Source organism: Hipposideros armiger, unplaced genomic scaffold (genome assembly GCF_001890085.2).
Source record: "Hipposideros armiger isolate ML-2016 unplaced genomic scaffold, ASM189008v1 scaffold_692, whole genome shotgun sequence".
Classification (NCBI taxonomy): domain Eukaryota; kingdom Metazoa; phylum Chordata; class Mammalia; order Chiroptera; family Hipposideridae; genus Hipposideros; species Hipposideros armiger.
In genome coordinates, this window is record NW_017732042.1 from 960,885 (window position 1) to 988,424 (window position 27,540).

At 49.7% G+C, this 27,540-nt stretch overlaps 1 protein-coding gene and 1 long non-coding RNA gene across 3 annotated transcripts; one reads left to right on the plus strand and one right to left on the minus strand.

Annotated features, from left to right (window-relative positions):
- Positions 1–148: 148 nt before the first annotated feature.
- MMP28 (matrix metallopeptidase 28) lies at positions 149–22,961 on the minus strand. Its single transcript, XM_019626871.1, has 8 exons — positions 22,636–22,961; positions 11,890–11,969; positions 11,477–11,664; positions 6,228–6,452; positions 4,058–4,303; positions 2,526–2,675; positions 2,040–2,207; positions 149–1,189 (listed from the first exon to the last, which is right to left on the minus strand). The coding sequence occupies exons 1-8, from the start codon at positions 22,744–22,746 to the stop codon at positions 795–797; spliced, it is 1,563 nt and encodes a 520-aa protein (XP_019482416.1). The 5' UTR covers positions 22,747–22,961; the 3' UTR covers positions 149–794.
- On the plus strand, positions 19,572–27,159 carry LOC109373179 (uncharacterized). Of its 2 annotated transcripts, none has more exons than XR_002122169.1 (3): positions 19,572–20,155; positions 21,172–21,228; positions 26,536–27,159. It is a non-coding gene; the product is annotated as an uncharacterized LOC109373179 (long non-coding RNA). The 2 variants fall into 2 exon arrangements; XR_002122170.1 differs by lacking the exon at positions 26,536–27,159 and adding an exon at positions 21,577–21,705.
- The last annotated feature ends 381 nt before the right edge of the window (positions 27,160–27,540 follow it).

Consider the following 27,540-nt stretch of genomic DNA (forward strand, 5'->3'; position numbering starts at 1 on the left):
TGAGGAGAGGCCATCTCTCCCCATCACCACACACACACACACACACACACACACACACACACATCACACACACACACACACACACACAGCCTGCTGGTTTGGGCTTGGCCGGGTAGAACATGGTCTCAGCCTCTGCGGCATCCATGCCTACCTACCTCTCACTGGAAACCATTCCAAGGAAGACTGATTTGTGCCTCCTGGCCCACCACTGGGGACACCTCTTTATTCCAGCTTCCCACAAAAAGCCAGGGCCCAGCAGGCCTGTATCAGTCTCCTTCTCGGTCTGAGTCCTGACCACCCACTCAGGGCCTCTGAGGTTGGAGACCCTTGTCCTAACCCATCCAGGCTTCCTGAGGTAGGGCCTCTGATTAAATATGACACAATTCTCCAAGGACTGAGCCAGGAGGTCCTGAAGGTGAGGCAACAGTCTCGCAAAGTGGTCCCAACCTCTCCATTGAGATTAGCATCGTCCCTGGTTGCCCACTGCTGCCGCCTCATAGACAGGAACTGCACCTTTAGTGGAAGAAACAAAATCCCCAAGGCTTGGGGAAGAAAGAGTCCTTGGGGGAAACGGTCTGGGACCCTTTTTGGCTTCTCCTTGGAGTGATCCCAGCCCCACCTCCTTGTGGTGGGGACAGCAGAGACAATGCCACGTTCTCCAGGGAAAAAAACACCGATTTCTTTGCTGGGTCTTCTTCAGGGAGTCAGGCTTCCAAGACAGTTTCTGCCCCTGGGGCAGGGAACACGTGTTGATCATGAGGGCACCAACAGTTCACTGAGAGGTGGCGGTGCCTTCAGAACAGGGCGCCCCCCGAGTTGGCGTGCCAGCAGCCCATCCAGGGCAGCTCTGCCGCCCAGCGGCCCGAGGCCATCACCCGCAGTTTGGCCTGGTCAAGGCGCCAGTAGCGGTCATCTCTGAAGAAGATGACGGAGCCATCTGGTCGGGGCAGGGCGCCGCTGACCTCTTCAGGGACACCACCCCAGTCCTGCAGGCCTCGGGGGTAGTAGGACTCCACCTGCAGTCCCCCTCGGGCCAGCACATAGTAGCGGGCACCCTTGAAGAGGACGAGGCGGCTCAGAGGAGGGAAGAAGAGGGCCGCATCCGGGTGGCGGGGCAGCCCCCCTGCTCGGCACAGCTGTGGTGAACCCCACATTGGCTTGGGGCCCCGAAACCTCCAGCATCGACTCCCTGTGGGGCATTGGAAGAGCCAGGGTGAGCTGGCAGCTCTCGCTCTTTCGTCCTCCTCTGCTCCTCTGCACCTGTTCCCTCATACCCCTGCTGCCCCTTGTGTTGGAGCCCAAGGTGGTTAATCCAAATGGATCATACTAATGCTTATAGAGTAAGGAGGCTGTTGTGGCCTAAACTTCCAGCAGGTGTCAGCAGAGGGCAGATAGTGCTTAAGGCACCTATCTACCGCTGCCTAGGTAGCCGGGTCCCCTCCCTGGCTGAGGACTGGACTCTAGGGAAGGCCAGGGGCTTACTTCACTGTCGTTACTACCAATAGTTTTAGGAGGACAGGGAGTTTTGTTTTGTTCAGTACTGTATCCCAACACTTCCAACCATGTCTAGTGCATAGAAGGCACTCACTATTTGTTGAATGAATGGATGGACTTTACTGAATTAATATACTGCACACTCCTCAGACATCATGTTCTCTTCACCCAGCAAACCTGAAAAACTGTTTTCCCCATTCAAGAACTTCAAGCTCCAAGAATTAACGTGCCCAACTTCACACAGCCAGGATTCCTAGGAAGGCACACTTTCTGCTGAATGCAGAGCTCAGGAACAGTCAGTCCTCTGCTTCCCTCTGGAGTCTTCTCTGAAACTCTCCTACCCTCTCTCCCTAGGACAATCTTGACACCTCCTCCCTGACCACCACCACCTCCCAAATCCACCACTGACTGAAAGAATCTCCTGGTGGAGTTTCCTGGGGCCACAGGTTTGGATTGGAATTGAGATGCTTCCCCGTCTTTTGATCTTGGGTAGGACACCTTCCCTCTCTAGGTCTCAGTTTTCTCATCTGTCCCAGGGCTGGTACCTTTAAAGAAATAGAAGTCTCCATCCTCCAACGACACTGCAGCAGCCTCAATGTGGGGGGGCAGCCCTGCCCACCTTTCCTGCAGTGGACGGGGTTCTGAGACGTTGCCATCAGTTGTCACCTCCCAGAAATGGCTCCCTTGGAAAATGTACAGTCGCTGTTGCCCGTCTGCCCAGAGAAACAAGAGCGTTGAGCAGTGACCATGAGCTTCCTACTTTCCTTCCAGAGAAGGTGCGTTCCTTGAACCCAGGTTCCCAAACTGATGAGAGAGGATGTAGCGTGCACAGCTGGGGCAGAAGGGAAAGTGCACAGGTGAAAGCAGCGTGTTGCTTGGCATGGGTTTGCTGCCCTGCAGAATGCTTGTGGCGTGGGATTTCTGGATTTTATCCTTCATCCCTCCCCCCACCTTGTACTCCAGCTCTGGGGACCCCTGAAGATGTGGGGGAGGAGGGAAGAAGGAAGCAAGGCATGGTGGGACCATCTTACCTACAGTGACGGCATCGAAGGAAGAGTGGCAATATTTAGGACCCGGGGTTTCTGAGTCCTTTCCCTGAGGTCTGTGGGGGTCCCAGGACTCAAAGTCAGTGAACAGCTTTCCCGGAAGCTGGATGGCCACAGAACGCCCCTGGGGCTTCCCTTCATGGGGAAGGTGAAGAGAGAGAGAATGCACACTGGTTGGGGAAGTGGTTGAGGGCTCAAGACCTCCCCCTTGGTTCCTTTCATCATTTTCTGATATGAGGGCAGGAAAGGAGATCAGGGGTGGGGTGGGGTGGGGGTTAGAACTATCCTTGGCTGTTGGTGTTAACCATAGCTCTAAACTCAGATGTCCTCTCGCCTATCAAACAGTCTGGGAAAGAGGAACCTACTGAGATAAAATTGGAGTGGGAGTTCAAACAAGGGTTTGGCACTAAGAAGTGCAGAGATCCTCTTCTCTGAGTCTTGGACAAAGCAGATGGCACGAGTTCAGGGGCCCAGGCTGTGATAATTACAGTACTTATAATAATTACATCGTTACACTTCACTTATGAGACTGAGGCAAAGTCCAACAAGCTTAGAATTTAGCACCAGTTCCTGAATCCTGGTCTGCAAGTTCCTAGCTATGTGACCTTGGACAAGTTGCCTAACCTCCCTGATCCCCATTCTCCTCATCTATGGACAAAAAGATACTTAACTCGTGGGTGTGTTGTATGTTAAATGCCTGGCCCAAGGTAGACACTCATGAGATAGCAGCTGTTATTATTACACTTGTGTAGGTTTCTTAGGCTACAAAGCATGGTCATACCCATTAGTACAATAGCCCTGTGAGGTAAGCAGAGCCTCAATTATTATCCATTCCTCAGAAGGTATAACTAACTGAAGGCTCTCAGAAGGGAAATGCTTTGCCCAAGAGCAATTACTAATCAGGAATGGAAAAGAGACTTGAACTCAGAGCTTCTGGCCCTGCCCATCACACCACACACTCTGAGGGAGACAGCCCCAAGCGCTGAGGTGGGCCTGGGATCCAGGCAGGTCCCTGGGTGGCCAGGTCATTCTAGGATAGAAGACCTTGTCCGAGTCCACCACCAGGCAGAGGCCCAGGCTTAGGGGAAAGTGAGTATCAGCATCATGAAGGTGGAGGTTGGGGGATAGAAAGTGTAGCTGAGAGCAGGAATGAGGGCTCTGGAGTCTGGGATGGGGAAGAGATGGGACCTCGTATTGGATCTGGGTAACGGGGCAGGGATGTGAGAGGAACTGCCGAGATCAGAGGTTGGGTAGGAATCAGGAATTGGAACGCAAAGGACTGCACAGGAATTGGTTGGGATCGATAGACCGCAGGCATGGGGGAACAGGGGCCAGAGGTTGTTCAGATTTGTGGGGAGCCTGAGGCTTCAGGATTTGGAAGGACCGGTGACAGTGGGAGGCGAGATTCCTGCGCTTAGGATGGGGGTGCAATTTGAGGAGTCGGTCCCTAAGCACTGCAGGGAAAGGGAGGCCTGGGGCAAGGGTGGGACCATTAGCGGGCACAGCCGGGGGCTCACCATACAGGCTCTGCACGGCCAGCACGTCGTCCCAGCTGAGCAGCGCGTCGCGGCCCAGCCTCTTGTAGTAGGGCGCCATGAGCGCACGCGGCGCGGGTGAGTGGGTAAGGCCGAGCGTGTGGCCGATTTCATGGGCTAGCACCACGAACAGGTTGCGCCCGCGGCGGCGGCTCAGGGACCAGTGCTCATCTTGGTCAAAGTGCGCTTCGCCTCGGCGGGGAAGGAAGGCGTGCGCCAGGGCGCCCCCTGCAGGCGTAGCAGAGGGTCAGGAGGAACGACCGCCCATCACGCCAAGTTCCCACCGCCCAGGCACCGTTGCCTTTGGAGTGTGTGTGGCTGTTTTCTGCTGAATAATTTCTCTCCTAATTCAATCTGGCAGAATCTGAAGAGTGGGACAGTGAACACATTACTAGATCGCGGGGTATGCACGACTAAGAAGCAGCGTGATGTACATACAGCATGGGGTCACACTGCCTGGGTTCCAACCCGGTTTTTACCATTTACTAGCCTTGTGACTCTGGGCAAGTAGCTTAACCCCTCTGTGTCTTAGCTTCCTGATCTGAAAACGGGAATGATGATAATGCGGTTCTTCCTCACAGGGTTGTTCTGAGGATTAAAAAGGGATGTGTGTATCTGTGTATGTTACATATACTGCTTAGTGCCTAGCACACAATAAATGCTATATAGGAATGCTTTTCGAAAAGATGTAGGAGTAGGTATAATGGTTAGCCCGGAACGGGGCATGATGGGACCTTCTGGGCTGTTAGTAAAGTTGTTTCTTGATCCGGGCACTGGCTGTGTTTACGTGTAGGTATATTTTCGTTAACAAAAAGTACAGATATTCTTGCATTCTAGCCTCTCCTCTGCCAGGGCCCCTCTGTGGGTCTCTACCTCCCTGCTTGTACATAAGCAAACAGAGGAAGTTGGGCTGGATCAGTGATTCTCAAGCTTGTATCGTGCCCCAGATAGAGCTTCTCAGTTATATAATTGCAAGTGCCTCACCTCTCGATTCGCTTTCTGCAGGGGCAGGGGTCAGCAAACTGCACTGTGGTAATGCCAGCCTTGAAGCCTATGGAGGGGCCTTCCAGCATTGCTTTCTTGGAGCCCGGGCCAACTGGAACCAACAAAGTTCCAGAGGCTGCCATTACAGGAGAGCCTCCTGGGGCATGAAGAGTTGGCCACATGCTCCTAATTTGAATGCGCTTTGAGCAGTGTTAACCCTTTCCAGTCAACTCTCACACTAATCCTGGGAGACAGATGGGCAGGTTTTTGACAAAGCACCTGTCCCAAATCAGAGCTCTGACTCCCAGTCCAGTGCTGTCTTAGCTACCAGTCTCCACCTGGGTATGGACATGAACATCTCATGTAGACATCGTGGGTGAAGTGAGTTACATGCAAGCACGTGTGTCTTACATGTGGAGTCTTGAAAAGCCTAGATTTCTTCCAGTTCTACCGTGGGCCCGGCAGCAGGGCCTGGAAGTGGGCTTTGCTCTAAGAGGGCTTGATGGAAAGCAGGAGAGTGCAAGGGAGTGGGGGCCCATAATGGCTTAAGTCCCCACCTGCAGGGGTCTGATCAGGCTTCTTTCTTCCTTAGTGGGAAGAATTAGGAGGATGCTGGAGAGCCTGCATTTAGGTTCTGAAAGCCAGCGTTGGGCAGAATGGGAGGAAAGCAACTTAAATCGCAGCCAGAAGCCTTCAGGTTGGGGCTAAGCAGGAGAACCATGTGGGCTGTGCGTGGTGAAGCATTTCTGTGGTAGGTAGGCGGTAGCATGCCTCCTGCCCTGTGGCAGTGACTGCGGTAGTGGGTGTGAGGGGAAGGCTGGAGTAGGGTCGTGGCGACCTCTGGATGTTTTTAGGGCCTTGGTATGGAGAACATCCACTCCTGGAGAACAAGGGAGGCGCAGGCTTGTCTAGAGGCAGGGGATGGATAATAGGACCTCCGAAGATTCTCCCTGAGTAGATAATACTCTTTAGAGTTTGTAAAGTGCTTTCCATGCGGAACCGCATCTGACCATCCCTCCAGCCATGTGGCACGTAATAGGGCAGGATGGTTGTTTCCATTCTATAGATGAGGGGAATGAAGGTGCAGATGCTCCGTTGCCCTCCACAGACTACCTCTCCTAGGTGGGTTCCCCTCCTGCCACGTGGGACAGAGGCTCTGCGTCAGCACCTGGGCCATCAAAGGCGTTGCCCAGCCCATCGTTGTGGTCCCCTTGGAAGAAGGTGAGGCGGATGTCAGCAGGGACTGTGGCTGGGGCCTCCCAGAACTCCAGGGCCGAGACGTTGCTCCACAGCTGGAAGGCGGCGCGCACAGCTCCCCGAACTGCCGGCTCAGGCAGGTGCTGGGGCCAGTTCACCAGGCGGTAGGACAGGTGCTGCTTGTACCACTTGCTGCCTGCCACCCAGAGAGGCCGCATTAGTCACACCTGCTGCAGAACACATATGCTGGGGAGATAGGCCTTCCCCCAGGGAGCCCCTGATCTGGTGGGAAAGACAGCCCGTGCCTTGGGAGCCCCCCATTTGGTTGGGGTGACACTGCTCTTAGACAGATAGGACTACCCTTGTCCTAGAAAGTCCCCGGTCTAGTGGCTTGGCCTGAGGGAGTCCCGATATGATGGGGAAGATGCAACTCTGTCCAGGAAAAGCTCCCAACCTGAAGAAACTTCTGGTCTGGGATCTTCTTCCCCAGCCTGGGTTGAGCCTGAAAACCACTCCGCGCCTCTTGCTGTCAGCAAATCCTGGCTCCTGCCCATCGTGGTCACAGACAGACTGCCCCCTCCCTCTTCCTCTCCACCCTTCACACCCTCCAGCTGCCTCCCTTTCCAGTGTCTGCAGACTGCGCTGACAAGCAACCACAAGACCCACTTATTCCAGGTCCTTCCCTGACCCCTTGCCCTCCCCCTCACTTCCTTAGGGACTCTGGAGAGTTCTGAGGTGAAAACAAATAAGAACAAAGGGTGTGTTTTGTCACTGACCAAGAGAAATTTTTCCATCTCCACTTAGTTAAGTGTTTCTATTCCTTTGCCCAAAACTGCAATTCCTCCCTAAGGCCTGACAGTCGGGCCTCTTGCTGGAGCCCCAGGTCAGCCAGTCTGGGTCCAGTTGTAGCTCACCACACACCCAGGACCAGGGTGCTTAGAAGACCCATATTCTGAGTTTCTCATGGTCTATTCTGAGCTCTGCAAGCTGAGATTGTGACCCCAAGTGGAAGACTCGCAGCTCTAACGCAGGACTCCCGGGCACAGGAGCACACAAGATTCATGTTGTCTTTTGGGTCTCAGTTTCCCAGATGGACCTAATCCCTGGGGCACATGAAACAAGTGGGAAGGCCTGGCTGTGCAAGAAGGCCAGGCTAGTGGGCACAGCTTCCTCTCCCCTTGGTGGGGCAGCTGAAGGTTCAGGCCTCCTGCCCCTGTGTCCTGGGGAAGTCCTTGCCTGAACCAGACAGGAGGAGTGAAGTTGTGGTGGTCCCTTTATCCAACCTCTCCTCTACCTTGGGGAAATTGAGACCAGAGAAAGGGAACTCCCCAGGGTCACAGACGGAGGGACTAGGAGACCAGGCCCTGACACCTAATTCAATGCACTTTCCACTATACCACACAGAAAAGCAGGCATGTTTGCTAAGACTCAAGGCTTATAAATTTGCCTAAACACCGCTCCTTTGGGTCAAAGCAGGGGCTCTGCGCGAGCTAAAAAAACCCTCCAGATGGAAGGGAGAGTCTTAGAGAGCAGAGGCGCCCTTTCCCTCCCCCATCCCCCCGTGGAAGTGAGGGAGGGGAACGTCCCTTCTCCCACCCCTGAGCAAAGCTCCATTCAAGGCAATGCTGCCTCCTCAGGCCTGTTTGGCCTGGCAGCCACCCAGCCCCTCCTAGCCAGTGACCAACCCTCAGGGAGGAAAAAGAGAAGGATTCTAAGGGAGGGAAGGCCTGGAGGCGCCGCAGAAGGGTTCATTATGTGCCAGTAACACTTCTAGTGCCTGTAAGTCTTCACTGGACACTGGACTGGCTGCTGCTGGGCTCTCATCCCCTGCTGTGGGTAACCGACTCTGAACTCCCAGACCGCTCCCCCACCCCCACCCCAACCTTCAAGCTTCTAGAACACTATGAGGCAGATCCTTCTGCCTCTTTGCAGCTAGGGTGCCCATCCCTCTAAGGGCAGGACACGGGGAGGGTGGGCAATTTTCTCACTCTAGGTAGCCAGTGAAGGTGATACCTCGCAGGATAAAAATCCTCTGTGAAACTCTGTGTGTGTGTGTGTGTGTGTGTGTGTGTGTGTGTGTGTGTGTGTGTACGCTTAGGGAGGATAGAGAGGGCAACTAGGAATAGGAATTAAGAGAAAATGACTAATTTTCCTTGGAAAGGGAGCAGGGTGGTGGGTCATTGGTGCGCCTGCCAGACAGGAAGGAACTGCTGGCCGGCAGCCTGAGCCCCGTCCCCTGTCTTTTTCCAAACTTGTGTCCTTGGAGTGAGTAGGCTGGCCACTTCAGGCCCTATCCCAAACTCCTGGCCAGGCAGGCCTGGTTTCCATGGTGATCTCCAGGCCATATTAGCACCTTGCACTGCATACCCCTACACACACCCTTGCACCAAAATCCAAAAGGGAAGAGAAAAGGAAAAGGAGATGGGGAAAGGGGGAGAGCTAGATTCCTTGCTTGGGGAGGACCCTGGCAGGCATCTTGACTCCCAACAGGCAACTGACGCTGTGGAAAGAACAAGGGTTACAAGCTCAATACCTCTACTTACAACCTTACATGACAAATTATGAAATCCCTCCAAGCCTCAGTTTCCTCCCTTGCAAAATGGGGTTGATAAGACTTACCTCATGGTAAAAATGAAATAAGCATTGTGAAGCTGCCTGGCTTGTGCTGGGTGCTCACTAAGCACCCATTCCCTTCTTGCTTTCCACCCCAGTTCCAACCCCACCCCGTGCTCCACACCCCCACCAGGTCTGTGAGGGGGCAGTGGGGCTTAAACATCAGCCCTGCAGGCACAGAGGGGAGGGTACTTGGAATGAGGTTGCCAGGTTTAGCAATTCAGAATACAGGATGCCTGGTTAAACTTGAACCTCAAGTAAACAACAAATAATGTTTTGAGTACGAGTATGTAAAAGCCAAATGATTATTTGTTGTTCACCTGAAATTCAGGTTTAACTGGGAATCCTTTCTTTTATCAGGCCAGCCTGCCCTGCAGGCAGCTTCATCAGCACAGCATTCACCCACCTAGTGGAAAGTCACTGGCCTAGGAATCCACATGTTTTTTAAGCACCTACCCACCCATATTCTGGGGTGTTCCACATCTGGAATCTCACTTACTCCTCCCAATGACAAGAAGGCGTGGCTACACTCAGGCTCGGTGGCCCTGAGGAAGTTGCCTAAGCCCTTTGTCCATCTGTTTGCCCATCTGTAAGTGAGGATAATAATGGTACCTATCTCATAGGGTCGTTACAGGATTACATTAGTTAATCCATTTGGAAGCATGTTTGGCACATCATAAATGCTCAGTGTGTTAACTGTTATTATTACATTTTCTTTCCTAAGGCAAAGGAAGTGCTCAGTGCCTGCCAAGCCCACAGCTTCTTTCTAGGGAATGTCTTCCCACCCAGGAGGTGAAGGAAATGAAGCTGCTATGGGTCATGTTGTGACCAAGATGGGAAATTCTCTGTCTAACCTGGAGACTGCTGTCTGGATCAGAGGTCAGTGTCAGACAGTGAAATGGGGTTAGGCTGGTGGGATGAGGTCACCTGCCTGGGAGGTGCCTTAGCCCAGATCTCTGTCCAAAAGGGATACTCCAAATTGGACAGTGACAGACTCTATCAGATTCCCCCCTGGGGCATAAGATGAGATGCTGCTAGAACGAAGCATCCTGAGGGTCATGCCCTGAATATCCAGGAGGCATCATCTCAGTTCTCTGTGAGACCACCTGTAGCCTGGAAGTGCCTGCCACTGCTGAGTCTGGGTCTGGGGCTGCCCCATTTCCCACTGTAGTCCCACAAGCCCCTTCCCCTCGGTAATCACAGCCCATCTCTCCTTTGCAACCCAAGGGGGCCTGGAGCGTGGGTGAGGAAACAGCAAAGCAACAGCTCAGGTCGCACAGCTGAACCCAGTTCTCCAGTTCCAGGGACACTGCCCTTCCTGCTCTGCCAGGGTCTGCTGTGCTCATGCTGTTCTCCCTTCTACCTTGTCCTCTCCTCTGCTGCCCAGAAACACAGCGGTCAGCACTGGGGACCCAGAGTGGCCGGACGTAAGACACAGCAGAACTGGATTGGCAAACGCCTGGAAACAGCCCTCCTCCAACAGCTGAGGGGAAATGCCCACCATTTTCCTAGAATTAGCTGAGAAATGAAAAGAAACCATGTGCCTTCTGTCCTGCTCATCATGGTTATCGTCGGTAAAAGTACTTAAAAGCAACTTCAAAGAGGCAATCGCCCAAAGTGCTCATAGTAAAATTAATTCTAGGTGAATAACTGATGAAACAAGCCCATCTTGTTAGAAATCTTGAAAACTGCAAAAATTGATCAGAGAAAATGAGATGTAGTAAAAACAATCAAGATGTTAATATCACACGCAGCAAGACGTGTTATTGATGAAGAATAAAATCTTTATAAATCTTTACATCTGTAACATTTGACCCTGGAAGATTGGATTTGGTCAAAGAAGGAGAAACAGGAGGAAGCGGAGAAGGGAAGAAAAAAACCAGAACTATAAAAGGAAAGCCACAGCAGCAGGATCTGTAATGTGTAAAATGTGCTCTGATGAAATGTTCAGAATAGGCAAATCCATAGAGACAAAAAGTAGATTAGTGGTTGCCAGAAGCTGGAGGGAGGGAGGTTGGGGAGTGACTGCTATTGGGCATGGGGTTTCTGTTTTGAAGTGAGGAAAATGTTCTGGAATTGGATTGTGGTGATCATTGCACAATTCTGGGAATATACCAAAAGCCACTGGATTGTACATTTTAAATGGGTAAATTGTATGGTATGTGAATTGTGTTTCAGTAAAGCTGTTAAAAATGTGCTGTGGACAAAACAAAGTGAATCACATCTTTGTTGAATAATTCTTATGCAAAAGAATCAATTCTAATGAAAATAACTTCAGTAAAATATAAAGGGAAAATGTTGGCAACAGTTTTACTGCCCTGCATAACAAATGGATCAAGGAGTTAAGTGGGCTTGGTGGGGTTTGCTCTGGAAAATACTTGCACAATGAAAATTCATCAGCGTAGGTATAATTCTGATTTAAGTGTCCGTGTTTATAACACGGTCCTCAAGTCCCAGAGGTCCTATTTGACCCCCGGGGCTCCCTTCCCCTGCCCTAGGGATGAGGTTACTGACAAAGCCCAGTCTGAGGCTGAGCTGTTTTTCCTGGCCATGGGGCGTCAGGAGTGTGGGGCATCCCCAGCCTAGCTAGATTTTCACAGTGCTCACCTTGCTTTGTAAAGCGTTTCTTGCGCCTCATTTTGGCCTGCCGTCCAGCAAACAGGGCACTGACCCTCTCCGTCCAGGCTGCCTGACTATCAGTATCTGCAACCCCGCAGCGGGGCTGTGTCATCTGACGAAGGGTGGCGGGGTCCAGCATGCCACTGATGGGCAGCTGGGACACCCACTGGAACTCCCTGTCAGGAGGAACTGAGATAAAGGACCACGAAGGGAGGGTGGGGGGTGGGGAGTGAGGGCAGGGAGCCTCCCTGGAGACAGCAGGAGGCTGGGGCTGGGGAGGAAGGGAGCAATGGAATGTGACCTTCTGGACACATGTGGGAGGCCAGGCTTCTAGGAGAAGGGAAGAAGAGACCCAAACTTATACCCCAGCACCCCCAAGTCCTCCATGTCCCTCATCCTACCTGATGGCATTGCTGAATTGCATGGATGTGGGAGCTTTGGGGACCTGCTCACTGAGATATCCATACTTCTCCAGGAATGCCTGGGGGAGAGAGGAACATCAGCTTTTCCCATTGTGTGGCATCCTTTTTCCTCCCTTGGTCTCCAAGCATCCATGGCACATACATCATGCTTGGTTTCAGCCCTTGTCACAACAGGGTCTATGAGCTACATAGCAGAAAGAGTCCTGGGATCAAAGTCAGAAGGATGTGGACTCAGTTCCAGGCCACCAATGACTAGCTGGATGGTCTTTGGCAAGTCACTCAATGTTTCTGAACCTAAGCTTCCTTATTTCTAAAACTAGCCAAACAGTCCCTACCCTACGTATCTCATGGCATTGTCAGGATGCTAGCAGGGCATCTGGACAGTAGAGTTATGGGCTCTGGAGTCAGGCTGGCCTGTATTTGAATCCCACTTAGCAAGCTACATCTCTAAACCACCGGCTTCTCATCTGTAACACGGGCTTAGAAATAGTACCTACTTTACAGGGTGCTTTTTTTTTTTTATGTGTGTGTGAGAATTAATCACAATAGTGAATATAAAGTACTTAGCATAATGCCTGTTGCCTAATTGGGGCTCCATACAGAGTAACTATTATAATATGTATTATGTAAATATGCACTATGCATATGCCTCAACTCTGCCCCTGACACATCTCACCTCTCTAAGAAGTTTCCTAGTATTGATCAAGAATTGAGCTGATCACCTACAGGCTCTGCCATGCATGGATTGGGAATTATTTATCTAGTTCTGGCTTCTTCCTAAACAATTAATTCTCCTCTCCCAAAATACGGATATATTTAAGGCTCAAGAACAACAAATGCACTTACCCTCAACCCCAGGGTTTATATAAAAACTTAACTCTTCAGAAAAGTACTTTTTGAATTAGAAACCTGCAACTTTCTCCTTTCACTCATTCATTTGTTAATTCATGCAGTGTACTAGGTACCTTGCCAGGTGCAATGGTCAACAAGACACCCCTAAAGAAGCCTATATGGATAAAGACAACCAATAAAAGCACAGGTAACAAATAAATAAAGGAGAGAGTTTCAGTGCTATAAAGAAAAGAAACCAGGTGATGTGATTAAGAATAATTTAGAGGGCCGGTCGAGTGGCGCATTGATTAAGAGCTGGCTTGGGATGCCAGAGGGCCCCGGTTTGGATCCCACGTATGAGGGCCAGTGACACTGCCCTCTACAGCTAAGATGCTGAACAACAGCTCAACCTGGAACTAGGCTGCCTTGAGTCACCGGCGGCGGCGTAGGCTGCAGTGGGTTGCCATGGGCTACCGGGTGTAGCCAGCAGCCAGCTTGAGCGGCCAGCAGCCGCAGTGAGCGGGAAGAGCGCAATGATGGTGCCAACTTGGGCCAGTGAAGCAATGTCCTCCACAACTAGACTGAAGAACAAAAGGACAGCAACTTCTCTGTTCTCCTCCCAATTCCTCAGCGCTGTTCCCATCCCCCAATTCCCCAATAAAAATCTTTAGAAAAAAAAGAATGAGAGCTGAGAAACATATTTTCAAAAAAAATAATAATTTAGAGAGAAACTTTACATCAAGAGGTCAGAAAAGGATGCTCTGAAGAGCTGATATTTGATCTGAGTTCTAAAGAGCGAGAAGTACCTAGCTATGCACGGAGGTGGGAAAGGGCGGTCCGTGTAGAGGGCGCAGCAAATGCAAAAACCCTGAGTTAGGAATGACGTTGCGCGTTTAAGGAACAGAAGAAGGAAGGCTGAAGCTTAGTGAATGTGAAGCAGCAGGGCACGTGATGACTTCAGGGAGAGAGAGAGGCATACCGTCAGCCAGGGTAAGAAAAGTGACTTTTATTTTCATCTTCATGGTGGATTAATTGTGGGGAATGAAAGAAAGGGAGGAATCCAGGATGGCTCCTAAATTTTTGTCTTGGAGGGTGATGCCATTTACTGTATGAGGAAGCCTGAGGGAGGAACAGATGCGGGCGGTGGGATTAAAATGAACTCCATAAGGTCAAGTGGCCCTGGTTGTATGACCCTGGAGCTCAGAGAAGCTGGAATCTTTCAGCCTGTAGATGGTGTGAAGCTGAGGACCTGGATGAGACCCTCAGGGGAAATTAGTATAATGAAAACATCCCACTGTCCAGACACCTTTTACTCACTTCCTGCCCTCACATATCTGGAAGCTGCTCTCTCAGCAACCAAGTTCTTGGAAGCCAATGGAGAGAAGCATGTGACTCATTGTCCTCACCTGTCACCAGTCCTCCACTGAGGGGGAAGTGATGTGCTTGGCTCCTTGTTTGCCCTTCTCACTGATAAAGCCCCATGAATGGATTCTTTAGCTGCTTAATTCTAATACAGACACACACTGTCTCTTAATTTTGACCCTTTCTTGCTGTGTTACCCACGCAGAAATAATTTTCTGTCTTCCTTGTTCTCTTACTCACTTTCCTTTGCTGTATGTCTTAAATCAACTCCAATCGTAGCTGCTACCTCAAGGAAAAGGCACAAAATGGGAATGAAACTAGACATGAGCCAGGACTGGCAAGCCCCTAAGCCTCTGCAAGTGTCCAGCCTCCTCTTTTTGAATTTCACTGCATCCATCTTTTGTGACCTCCACGTCCTCTTCTCAATAAAGCCACTTTCCATAAGGAACCCTTATTTTATTTATTATTATTATTATTATTATTATTATTATTATTATTATTATTATTTTAAGATTTTTATTGGGGAATTGGGGTAAGGGGAACAGACAAGTTGCTGTCGTTTTGTTCTTCAGTCTAGTTGTGGAGGACGTTGCTTCACTGGCCCAAGTTGGCACCATCATTGCGCTCTTCCCGGGCGAGGCAGATCAGTCGCCGGCTTCTGGATGGCCGCTCACGGCGGCTGCTGGCCACTCACGCTGGCTGCTGGCTACACACGGTAGCCCATGGCAACCCACTGCAATAGGGGCTGCAGCCTACGCCGTCGCCAGCAACTCACGGCAGCCCAGCTCCAGGTTGAGCTGTTGTTCAGCATCTTAGCTGTAGAGGGCAGTGTCACTGGATCTGAACCGGGGCCCTCTGGCGTCCCAAGCCAGCTCTTAACAAATGCGCCACTCGGCCGGCCCAAGGAACCCTTATTTTAGAAGACAGAACTGTCCAGGCTCCATTTTATTGTTTTTCTGCACTAATTTATTAGAATTTCAGCACTACTGTTTTCTTTTTTCTCTTTGCTTATGTACACTATTTGGGGATACATAATGGCGATCTCGTGGCTTAATCTGGAAGACTATTTACAGCTCAATATAGTGTGACATCATGGAAATAGCCACCGGACTTGGAAACCAGACTCTGTTCCCGATCTTGATTCTGGTGTGTGGCCAGGGACAAATACTTAACTTCTCTGAGCCTCCATTCCTTTGCCCACAATGTGAGAACAAGAGAAACCCTACGAGATTCTCAGAAGGATTAAATGAAGCAGTGCACATCTAGCCTAGTTTTTGGTATATAGTAAGTGGTCAATAAACAGGGATCTAGTTGATTTACCTTAGAGGGAAAATTAACAACAGACTTTTGGAATGCAACCCATGTGTAAGATGGGAACTGCTTTAAATAGGCAGTTAGCACCTCTGTTCTCAATTCAGGTGCTCTATCACAGAATTGCCTCCTCCCAACCAGGTGCCTGGCTCTTTTCTTTGCCGCTTCTCTTTCCCCAGGTGAAGATGGAGATAGCAGCTTTGTAAGGGAAGCCAGAGAATTAATTAATGTCTGCTTACAAGCCGTTTTGCTGAGTAATTAGGGAGAGACTGGGTCACAGGCCAACAGGCTGGCACTCCCTGTGCCCCTCCCCCCAAACCCACCCAGAACTTATCAGGTTGTTGGCTCCAGCTCTGGAACTATGAAGCCAAAATGGGAGGGAGGGGAAATTAACTAGCAGCGGGCGGCGTCTCCTGTTTCCTGGCTGGGCCTGTGCCTGGTGCTTTGGAAGAAAAGGTGGGGTGGAGGGCAGGATGGGGGTGGAGGTCTTTTTCATGGATGGGTCCATCAGAGGGGAAATCTTGGGCCTTTCTCCTGACTTGTCTCTGAGACCCTGTGGGTTGCATAGCTGAATTCCTGGGACGTAGTGAGCACGTGTCCAGGGCACCAGCCAAGATACACCAAAAGAATGAAAAAAAAAAGAAATTTTAAGAATTTGACATTTTATATTTCCATAAAAGCCCTGAAGTATTATCATGAAGATTGTCAGGACTTAAGAACTCCCTTATATGTACTTTATGTTTAATATACCTATATTTAAAAAATGTTTTAATTACAAGGAAGAGTCCCCTTACTACCATCAGTGCTGAGGGCTCTAAAGTTCTGTTGAGGGGGGCAGACTCACGTCCCTGGTGAGGAGGAGGCGGAGTTGAAACACCCTCTGCTTCTGGAGCTATCCCTACGCCTCTTCTGTGAGCCCATTTGCTGTGCCTCAGTTTCCCCCTGCAAAGTGTAACACCCCTGTCTGCATCAGAGCGGGGGTGTGGGGCAGGGGACAGCAAGACAAAGGGATCCCAGGAAAAGACGCAGGACTGGGAGGTGGAGCTCTCGTTCTCATCCCAGCTCGATACTAACTGCCTTGGAGGAGTCATTTCCCTTCCCAGCTGCGGTTTTCCTGGGGGCCTGTGTCCATGCAGGGATTCTCTGAGCTCCACCCATGGTCACCTCGCCCTCCTTCATGGAGGTAATACCCAGGCTGCTCCTCTCTGCCTTGCAATTCAAACACCAGGTTTTCTCTGTCCCTTGTTCCCCACCCATCCTCTTTCTTGGGGAGCCCAAGGCTTGCACTGAGTGGAGAGGAAGCTGGAGAGCTGTGCCCCTTTGGTGATTCACCCTGCTGGGGCCTAAACCTGGTGCCAACTTGCCTCACCCACGGCTGGGGCCGCTTTCCTGGGAAGTCACCTCTGAAAAGCCCTGGGAGTGGCTGTGGTGTTTGGGTAAAACAACAACAATTCTACCTGGGACCTAGGAAGCTGAGCGGAATCAGAACGCTGGGGGTTCTAGTCCTGTATCCGTCCTGACTTGTCGTAGGTGGGTGTGTAGGGTCCAGCCCATTCAGTGCCAGAGGGAAAGAAAAAGTCTGGCCATTTCTGAGCAGGGCAAGACTACAATAAGGTGTGGCAAAATGAATCCAGGGCCAAGTCTGGAACTCTGAGTCACTGACCTGACAGGGCAAGAGCACTGGGTTAAGTGTCTTGAGTTTTATTCCTGGTGCTGCTGCTAGCTGTGTGCCTTTAGGCAAGTCCTGTGCCTCTCTGGGCCTCAGTTTCCTCTTCTGTAAAATGAGGGGGTTGGATTAGAGCAAAGCTCTACTCCAGGTCTGTCTGTTATTGTAGCCTTGCTTCTACAACTGATTACCTGTATGAACTATGACAGTTACTTAACTTCTCTGTGCCCCAAAGTATAATATGGGGGTAAGAATACTGCTTATGTTTCTTACAGGAGCATCGTGAAAATCCAGTAAGGAGGCTTTGGGAAAGCTTTATGATAACTGTCCCATTAAAAACATTCTTTTTCCCTCTATAGTTACAAAGCGTTCTTGCTGGAAGTCTAGGAGGGGCGGCTCCCAGTCTCACATCCACACTCCATAGCAAAGGACTGCAGCAGCAAAAATGAAACCAGGAATTAAAAAATTGCAAAATGGCATGCTCACACAGAAGCCATGGTGCTTTCCCTGGGAGTTATTCCATCTCCTAATATGTTTCATTATAATTTTAGTCTTTCTGTAGTGACTGAGTTTATCATTCAATACATCTTTTGCATTATTAGCCACGTCAAGATGCAAGGGATAATAGCTGGAATTCTGCCTTGTGTGTGCTGTAAATAAAAGTATTTTCTGCTAATCAGGAGCACAGTGAGTCCTTGACTATTGTAGAGTGTTAAGGGGATTAGACTTTTGAGCTTCACAATCACCTAGCAAGAACATAGGCAGGACAGGTGTTGTTATTCCCATTTTAAAGATGAGCAAAGTAAGTCTCAGGGCAGTGCAAGATCTTGGTAAAGATCTTGGTAAAGGGTCTTAGTGAGAGACGGAACCAATACTTGAATCCAAATCCTCTGACACCTATCCAGGATGTTTTATATCACATTTAAACTAGTGACTCAGAGACTTTAAAATGGAAAAAGCAGGGGCCAACCTGCTCTCTACCCTGGGAGATGGCCCTCCAATGAGAAAAAGGCAAAACTGGGGATTTTTCTAGCTGGATTCTTTCTGTGTCCTCTGCAAGCAGGTGCAGGGACAAGGCAGAGAGAGAAGCGGCTCAGCGGGTGGACTCAGTTTGCAGTGGAGGCCGGGGTCACATCTCCCGTCACACCCCAAATCAGACTTCTGACAAGCCACAGGTAGTCAACAGGACTCAAGCATGTTCTTTCACAAAGACAAACATCTGCTTCCAGGAATCGTTGCTTTTGCTCTCTGGCCCCTGGGGTCTATCGAAGGTCTCAGGGCAGTGGGGTCAGCTGGGCCCCCTTCCATTTGCCCTTCCCTCTGTCTGACTCCCTCTCTCTACTCCTCCTGGTGTCATATTCACAAAGTTCTGTCTGGGTGTAACCTAAATGCCTCTTACTATAATCCCTGCTCCTTCATTTTCCATCCTTAAGGAAGTTGGAAAACATTAGCTGGCCAGCCTCCATCCAGACCCTCTTGTACTTTTCCTGATGTCAAATAACCATGCTGTAGGAATCCGTGGTCTTCACTTGGCTTGTGGGGCTAAGTGTAAGGCATAAAATAACGCCCTGACCAAGGCTGGGTTTAGGGAGAATTTCTTTTCTTTGGTCCTGCTTCCACCACCCATCTTTTAATAGATTTCTTGGTTTTCAAGCTGGGTTGACAACTGCTTTTCCACCAACTCATGGTCCTTTGGAACCCTTCAGAGTCTCTTCTGTACTTGTGTTCACAGAGTCACTGAGCTGAGCTCTTGGGAACGCCTTCTACACCCTGGCTTCTGCGTTTCTGACTCACAAAAACTCAAATGAGTGGCTCTGGGGTATGAGAAACAGACACTGCATCTGCGGGTGGATACGCCACAGAACCTCCAGTGTCTCCCCAGAGAAACAAACTCCCCAGCTCCTTGTTGGACAGCACACCAGGCGTAGCTGTGCGGTTATGCATATACCACCGAGTGGAAGGGAGGTCCTGGACATACTGCCTGGTAGTTCTAAAGAAGGTCCGAGCAAAGCATGGTAGATAGATCCCTTGGGATAGTCTGTGTTGCCTGAGAACAGGGTAGGGCCTGGCTGGGAATGGGGGTGGGGGGCAGGGTGGTGATGTCATTCATTAACTCTCAGTTTTGCAACTCAGCAGTGGAGGCCCTTCCTACTCACTAGTGTTTGAGCAGCCCTGGTTTCCCTAAGGGCAACAATGAACTTGTTCATAATGCAGCTTTGTAAGCCATCAGTCTCCTCCCAGGCAAAGCCCGCTCCGGAAAGCCTTCAACTTTATTACTTTGTGTGCACCCAGGGGACACATACAGCCGTGCACACAGGGCACAGGGATACACACAGAGACATGGGAGCACAGACAGACATGGACACACAGGCAGAGGAATTGCACACACACACATAGGTACATGCATGCAGACACATCAAAGCCAAAAAATGTTAGTGCTGGAGAGAGAATCTTAAAAGTCATTTAAGATCTCTAACTCCCGTATTTTACAGAGGAAACTGCAGCCTGAAGTGAAGGGACTAGCTTAAGATCACACAGCTTGTTTTTATTATTTCTTTTCTTCTATGTCCTGAACTCTGACCTTTGCCCATGAGTTCAGCAGGACTGTTGTGCTTTGCTGGGGTCTAGCTCTCTGCGCTGCTGCGTTCAGGGAATTATTTATACCCGAGCCAAGAGCAGGGGTGATCATGGGCCTCACTTTGTGTGGTTGCCGTCTGTGGATGGTTGCATTTCCTTAAATGACCACACATTTCCTATTCCCATATTTTTCTTACAATGTGACTTCAACATTCCTCCCACCAATTGTGGGGTCTGTGTTCTATCCCCTTGACCTGAGGTTTGTGTCTGCTCCATCCAATGGAGTACAGCAGAAGTGAGGCTATGCAACTTCCTAGTCTAGATCATAAAGAGGACACAACTTTTTCTTCTTCTCCTTTTCTCCTTCTCCTCCTTCTGGATGGAGACCCAGACACCATGTATTGAGGCAGCCCAAACTACCCGACGTGAAGAGACCATGTGGATAAGCCCATATGGATAACTGAGGCCCCCAGCTGACAGCCAACAACTACCAGACAGGTGAGTACACAGCTTTCAGATGATTCCACATCCAGACATTGTAGAGAAGAGACAAGCTGCCCTGACGTGCTCTGCTTGAAATTCTCATCCACAGTCTCTATGAACATAGTAAATGGTTGTTTTACTTCACTAAGTTTCAGGGTAATTCGTAATATAGCCGTAGTAACTGCAATACCATCTCAGGAATTATTGCCCTGTACTGCCTGTTGTTCAATGCTGAAAATAGTTGCCTTAAATATTTTGTCTTGTGTTATTTGTTTAGGAGAGCTAGCCACCAAGCCAGGACTTTAATCTGAAGCCCTGTTCTCTAAAATAATGATAAAGATTCTAACAACACTGAGAGCAACTTTCTTTTACAGACTGCTTTGTATATACTAGGCACTGTGCTGATGTTAATGAAACCACACAATAATCTTGTGAAATAGGCATTATCAACCCTCATTGTATAGATAAGAAAACTGAGGTTCATAGAGGTTTAACCTAAGATTTGTACACAGATCTGTCTGATGCTGAAGCCCATGCAATTGACCATATACAGAAACACATATAGACACACACATACACACACACACACACACACACACACACTTTGTATATACAGGGGATGCCCAAAAAATGTAGATAAATTTTAAGAAAGGAAAACTGTATTAAAATTGTAATACTCAATATATACCAATAACAAAAGACTAATACAAGTCACGTTTGACTTCTGCAATTACAAGAGGTGCTCAAAGTGGTTACCGTCAGCATCCAGACACTTCTGATTATGGTGAACTACTGCTTGAGCAACATTGACCAAAGTGTCCACTTGTATACATTTTTTGGCACCCCCAGTACATGCTTACGTATGTAGATGCATAGGCATATAGAGACACATGCACACCCATTACACATTTCCAGAGTTTCTTTTATGCTTTTAAATTATTTATTGTTGTCAGTGTTAAAAATCCCCTCCCCCCAGCTATGTTAAATAGACTAAAAGAGACTCAATCTGCTAAATATTTTATGTTTTCCAGGCACATCCTAAGATGAAATTCTCTCCATCTGGGGCCACCGCAGGCACGGGTGCAGAGGTAGTGTCTCTGTTCTCCTGCCAGGGATTGCCTGGGACCTGGACTTGGGAGGAGGTGGGGTGGGACCCTTAACAAAACTTGGCTTGGTAGACAGAAGCTTTCTCCTGGAGTCACAAGGATCCTGCGCTTTTAATATTCTAAATTTAGAGAAACAAAGCAATTCTCAAATGTGCAAAAGCAGAGAGCATTGAGCAAGAGACCAGTGCTTAGAAGGGGAGCGGGGAGGGAGTTTGAGAGAGGACCTCCTTGTTGAAGCAGGGTCATTCTCAGATATTCCAAAGCACTGATAGGAGCTGGTTGATTGATGGAAGGAAGGGTGATTCGGAGGGGGCCTTCCTCATTCTGCAGGTTTCCCCAATTCAGCCTGCCTTTTCTGGAGAAGGGGATTGGGAGGATGCTGAGAAGCTCTCAACTGGCAGTTTTAGAGCAGGTATGATGCTCTGAGGGGAGCAAGAGTCTCAGGGTAGAGCAATGGGCTCAGTAATTTAGAATTTATTCGCATCTCTTCTCCTTAGAATAGTGGAGACCCCAGTCCTATTCTTGAGAAGAGCTAAAAACACAGAGATGCTTCTTTGGGGAAGAAAGAAATGATACTGATGTAAAGTCACCTAAATCTAGAAAATAGATGCCCCAAGTCCACCCCCACTCCTACCTCAGTCCCCCCTTGTGCAACCTACAGCAAGCAGTTGAGCCCAAAGGAGGAAAATGAAATAGGAAATCTTCAAGGTTCATCTCCACTTCCCTGTCCCCTTTTCTGAGGTTCAGTCCAGAACACTGTTTAAAGCTCCTTAGAAGCAACTCTTTTTTTTTTTAGAAGCAATTCTGGAGAGTACATACATTACTCTCACCCATTTTATAGTTGAAGAAACTTGTTCTGAGCTTAGGAACTGACTTGCCCAAGCTGGTCAGCGGCAGCAACCCGCCCAGTTCTGTCACCGGTGTCCCAGCCCAGTCAGTGGTATTCTCTCCACCGCACCAATCTGGGGGCCTCCACAATGTCTGACACCCGGGGAGGGCCCGGGGCATCCGATTAATGAACTGCCAAGTGTCCCCAGATTAGGCGGTGAGGGGAAGTGGCTCCGTGACAAGCTGGGGCACAGGGACTCTCTGTCTCTCTCTCAACTCTTGCCTGCCTGGCCCATCTTGTCGTTCCCTCCTTCCCCTGGCTGGGAAAATGAATGCAGATCCGCGTGCCTGTGTGGTCCCAGCCCTGACGGGGGTGGGTGGGTGTGGGTGTGGGTGGAGAACGCTATCCCAGGCTCTTTGTGTGCAAGTGTGAAGGGTGCAGAGGGCAGCGGGAGGGTAACGCACATTGTCAGCTCAGATGGGACCGGCTGGGTGGCCTGACGGTAAAATTCTGACCGGTGTTGAGCACGCGGACCTTCTCCTCCCCCACGCCCCCCTTACCTCTGCCTCCTTGCGCAGCTCCTGGCCTACGCGCTCCGCGAGCTGGGCGTCTAGGCCGGCCCATAGCAGCAGCTGCAGGGCGCGCAGCAGGAGGCCGACACGCGCGGCCATCTCGCCGGCGGTCTCTGCGGCGGAGCACGGGGCAGTGGGGAGCTTTGGCTAACCGGTAAGCCCGCCCGCAGTCGGCAGTGTCGGGGTCTCCGCGGACGCTCCAGCTTTGCGCCGTGCCAGTGGCCGGGCTCCGCGCGCTGGGCCGGTCCTCTGCAGCGCTTCTCTGGGAACCGGTCCAAGGTCGTCCAGCTCGCACAGTGCCTGCACAGTGGGTCACCGGCCCCCGGACTTAGAAGGCGAGGGAGGAAGGGAGGGAGCAGGGGGCGGGAGCCCGGCACTTCGGCCCCACCCACCCCACTCCATTGCCGCCGCCGCCCTGCGGACCTGTTCTCTGTTCTCTCGCCCGCCACCTCCAGTAGATCGTTTCTCCGGGAAGAAGGGTCTTCTGGTGGTTGTAGCCACTTAAGACTTCTATAAAAGGGTCAATTGATTGTTTCACCCAGGATAGCAGGGAGCAAGAGCCTGCCTGGGCTGTGAGAGAAAGCCCCGGGCTGGGTCAGAAGTGTTTGAGTTTGAGTTCCAGATCTACTTCTTTGCTAGCCTTGTGAATCTTGCCTCAACTACCTCTTGGCTGAGTAGTCTTGGGCAAGTCACTCACCCTCTCTGAACCTATTTTTCTGATCAGGAACCGGGGATAATAAGAATACCAATATCATGTCATTGTAGGGAGCGTTTAGTGAGAGAATAATGCCTGTAAGGAACTCAGCACCGCGCCTGGCATCATAAAGGACGCATTTAAATAAATACTAGCTGCAAGCTTTGTGACCTTTGGCAAAGGATTTAACCACTTTGAGCGTCAGTTTTCTCATCAATAAAATGAGAGCAAATGATATTTAGTTCCTAGCGTTGCATGAAGATTAAAAGAGAAAATGATTGTGAAGTGCCTGGCTTTACGGATCCCACACAGTCCTAGTAAAGGATCCCACACAGTCCTAGTAAAGGCGGAGTGAAACGATTTATGTGAAAGCCGTCGCAAAACTCACACTGAGCAAAAGTAAACCGTTTTCATTATCTGTCTTAGTAACTGTGCAGGTTACTATTGTCTGTCTTCTAGTCTCAATTTGCTAATCTGTAAAATGCAAATGGCACAGTGATACCCACCTCTGGGGGTTGTCATGTGGGTTAGATGAGTTGATGTATGTAAAAGTAGTTTGGAATCTATAAAGTGCTAAGCAAATGTAATGCAGTGTTCTTATCCTAAGGCTCAGGGCTTCAGAAGGTTTAGAAGCACACAGAAAGTTTTTTGTGTTACCGTATTTCCCCATGTATAGGACACACCCTTTTTTGAAAAATTTGGGCTCTAAAAACTGGGTGTGTCTTATACAGTGGTTGTAGATTTTTTTACTTGCATTTCCTGCTGAGAACGAGGCAATATATGAAGACAGTGATTCATCATCAGACATAGATGAGGACAAGCTAATGGTTGGGAGTTCTGACAGTGATGAGGAGTTGTATGAATTTTATGATGAATAAAACTTGAGTTCAATAACTTTATATAATACATTTTTTTTCAAATTGCGGGCCCCCAAATTAAGGTGCGTCTTATACATGGGAACGTCTTATACATGGGGAAATACGGTATTTAGATAACAGTGCCAGCCACTCTGGTGGAGGAATTTTTAAAAGGCTCTTTTATTAGCCAGCCTTCTGGGAAACAAGTGCTCCTGTGAGTGGAGTAATTGGAATAGGCCCTACCCACCTCCCAACAAACCAATGAAAAGGGGACACTCATTCTGGGCAAACCAATTAGAAACAGATGCTCCTCTGGCAGGCCAATGAGAAAAAGACCCCTTTCAATGGCACAGCCCTGTGCCAGGACTCTGCTGGGGGCATAGAGTTGAGGATGGATTTCTTTGCCCATCCATGCTCCCTCTCTGTGGGTGCCCTTATGCACATCTCTAAAAAGTGGATACCCCTGGAACGGAGCCCCAGAGATCGTGGACAGGGCCTGGGCCTTACCTTCAGAGACCTTTCAGTCTATTGGGGCAGACTTGACCAAAGTTTCTCAGCTAAGGATAGAACCGACTGACACAACTACAGGTTCATGCAAAGTCCTGTGGTGAGCCTGGAGGAGGGCGATTCTGAAGGGGTGTGGGGTAGGTTTGCTAGATTATTTATTTATTTATTTATTTATTTATTTATTTTTAATGAATGAATGAATTAATTTTTTTAGCTGAGCCATCCTGCCACCTGTTGGCAGCTCAGCAGCTGCTCAGCTTGGGCCAGGACTCAAACCGCTGTTGCTCAGAGCTCGCACTCTTGAGCAAGCTCTTAACCAACTGAGCCACTTGGCTGGCCCAGGGTTGCTAGATTTAGCAAATAAAAATACAGGATATCCAGTTAAACTTGAGTATCAGATTAACAACGAGTAATTTTTTTTATTAAGATTTTATTGGGGGAATTGGAGGAGGGGAACAGCGTTGAGGAATAGGGAAGGGGAACAGACAAGTTGCTGTCCTTTTGTTCTTCAATCTAGTTGTAGAGGACGGCGCTTCACTGGCCCATGTTGGTATTATCATTGCTCTCTTCCTGGGTGAGGCAGTCGCCTGCAGGCCATTGAATGGCCACTCTCGGCGGCTCACGGCAACACACACCAGCTGCAGCCACTCACGCTGGCTGCCAGCCACTCACGGTAGCTCATGGCAGCCCACTGCAGCCCCACTGTAGCCTATGCCGTCACAGGCGACTCCCAGCAGCCCAGCTTCATGTTGAGCTGTTGTTATCATCTTAGCTGTAGAGGGCTCAGCATCACTGGCCCTCATATGGGATCCGAACCAGGGCCCTGCTGCTTAGAGTTGGTGTCCCAAGCCAACTCTTAACCAATGTGCCACTCAGCCGGCCCACAACAAGTAATTTTTTAGGATTAGCATGTGCCAATGCAATATTTGGGACAAACTTATACTAAAAAAATATTTAGCATTAATCTGAAATTCAAATTTAACTTGGTGTCCTCTATTTTATCTGGCAACCCTAGTGTGTGTGTGTGTGTGTGTGTGTGTGTGTGTGTGAGTGTGTGTTGGGAGAGGGAGTCAGAAGGTTGCAGGTATGACATGGTATATGGTGTCCTTGACCAACAGGTGGATTTTGATAGGCCAGATACAACTCTGCTTTGGGGCAGGAAATTCTGAGGTACAGTAAAGACACTGTAGGCCAAGCTGGAATCAAACCAGGATTTGCCAATTTTTTCTTCAGGAAGAATTTCTCCATCCCTTCCTCCAGCACATCCCATGGATTCTCCATTTCAGCTGCACTGGGAGGAGAGGGGAAGGCAGGAAACAATGGTTCTTTGGAGGGTTGAGTGACTGGGAGGAGACTGGACTGGCTCGGCCGCTCAGAGAGCTGACTCTGCCTTTCTCCCAGGGGAGCCCTGGTCCTTGGTTCTCAAAAACTAGCACCACTGCTGTTTGAAAGTTGACTTCCTGTGCTTTCCTTTTGTGTCCTTGGTTGAATTACTTCATCCCATCCTTACCTCTCCCCATTCCACCTGCTTATGGTCACTTGGAGATGCCATCTAGACTTGGAAGTGCCTGCAAGAATTCATGCAGGACAGAGCTTCCTTTGCCCACACACTCATCCTGGGCTTCAAGCAGGCCTTTGCATAGGATGTCGCTGTTTCCCAGGAAGACAGCATGTTTCCATGGTTAAAGCCTGGGAAGCAGAAGCTTCAGTTCCCTTCTGCCTCTGAAGCTTACTCCTAAGTCCCAGAGCACCAAATTCTGTGATCTTCTGCAGGAATCCAGGTGCCTACAGGACTCCACAACAGACTTCCTGTTTGTTTTTACTTTCCAGGACACATCTGGAGCCAAACAGCTTTCAATGGGGTGGAGAAGGAGGGCAGCATGCCATGTAAGAGAGGAACTGAGGAGGAAAGGAAGATGAGAAAGGCAAAGGGGTTTATTGGAAGAAGCTCAGTCCACAGCCAGGGTATCAGAAGAGTGATGGGAGGAGAATGGCTTTGGAGTAGGGATTCTCAAAGCACAGTCCGAATATCACCCACAGTGAAAATACTGTGGTGACAAATTGCTATATCCAATACCATTATTTCTTCCTCTGGTGGGAGTGGGGTTAGGGATGGCAATGAGGACTTGAAAAAAAATAATAATGGTAAATACTTGTTCAGAAATTAACACGTGTTGTGTATGTGCTGTAGCTTTACATAAATCACGTCACTGAATATTTGCAGCTTCCCTATGAGAAAGCTACTATTATAAGCATTCTTATCTTTAAGATGAAGAAATTGAGGCACAGAGAAAGAATACTTGTCCAAAGTTACAAATCTAGTAATGGAGCCAGGGTTCAAACCCGGAATATAAGGCCAGATCTTGGGCCCTTCAACTCTACACTATCTTGCCTCAAGTCAAATTTATACAATGTGGGCCGGCCCAGTGGCACATTGGTTAAGAGCTGGCTTGGGAAGCCAACTCTGAGCAGCAGGACCCTGGTTGGGATCCCACATTAGGGCCAGTGACACTGCCCTCTACAGCTAAGATGGTGAACAACAGCTCAACCTGGAGCTGGGCTGCTGTGAGTCACCTACAACCGCGTAGGCTGCAGCCCCTGCTGCAGTGGCTGCCATAAGCTACTGTGTGTGGCTGGCAGCCAGCGTGAGCGGCTGGCAGCTGGTGTGAGCTGCCAAGAGCCGCTGTGAGCGGCCGTCCAGAAGCCGGCGACTGATCTGCCTCGCCTGGGAAGAGCGCAATGATAATACCAACTTGGGCCAGTGAAGCAACGTCCTCCACAACTAGACTGAAGACCAAAACGACAGCAACTTGTCTGTTCCTCTTCCCCCAATTC

Bases quoted from the DNA above. Each gene is read 5' to 3' on its own strand.
- MMP28 (XM_019626871.1), bottom strand. From the start codon at position 22,746: ATGGCCGCGCGTGTCGGCCTCCTGCTGCGCGCCCTGCAGCTGCTGCTA. The intron at 11,665-11,889 runs GTAGGATGAGGG...TCCTCCTGACAG, and splicing joins CAATTCAGCAATGCCATCAG to GGAGTTCCAGTGGGTGTCCC. The intron at 2,208-2,525 runs GTAAGATGGTCC...TTCTCTGGGCAG, and splicing joins CTTCGATGCCGTCACTGTAG to ACGGGCAACAGCGACTGTAC.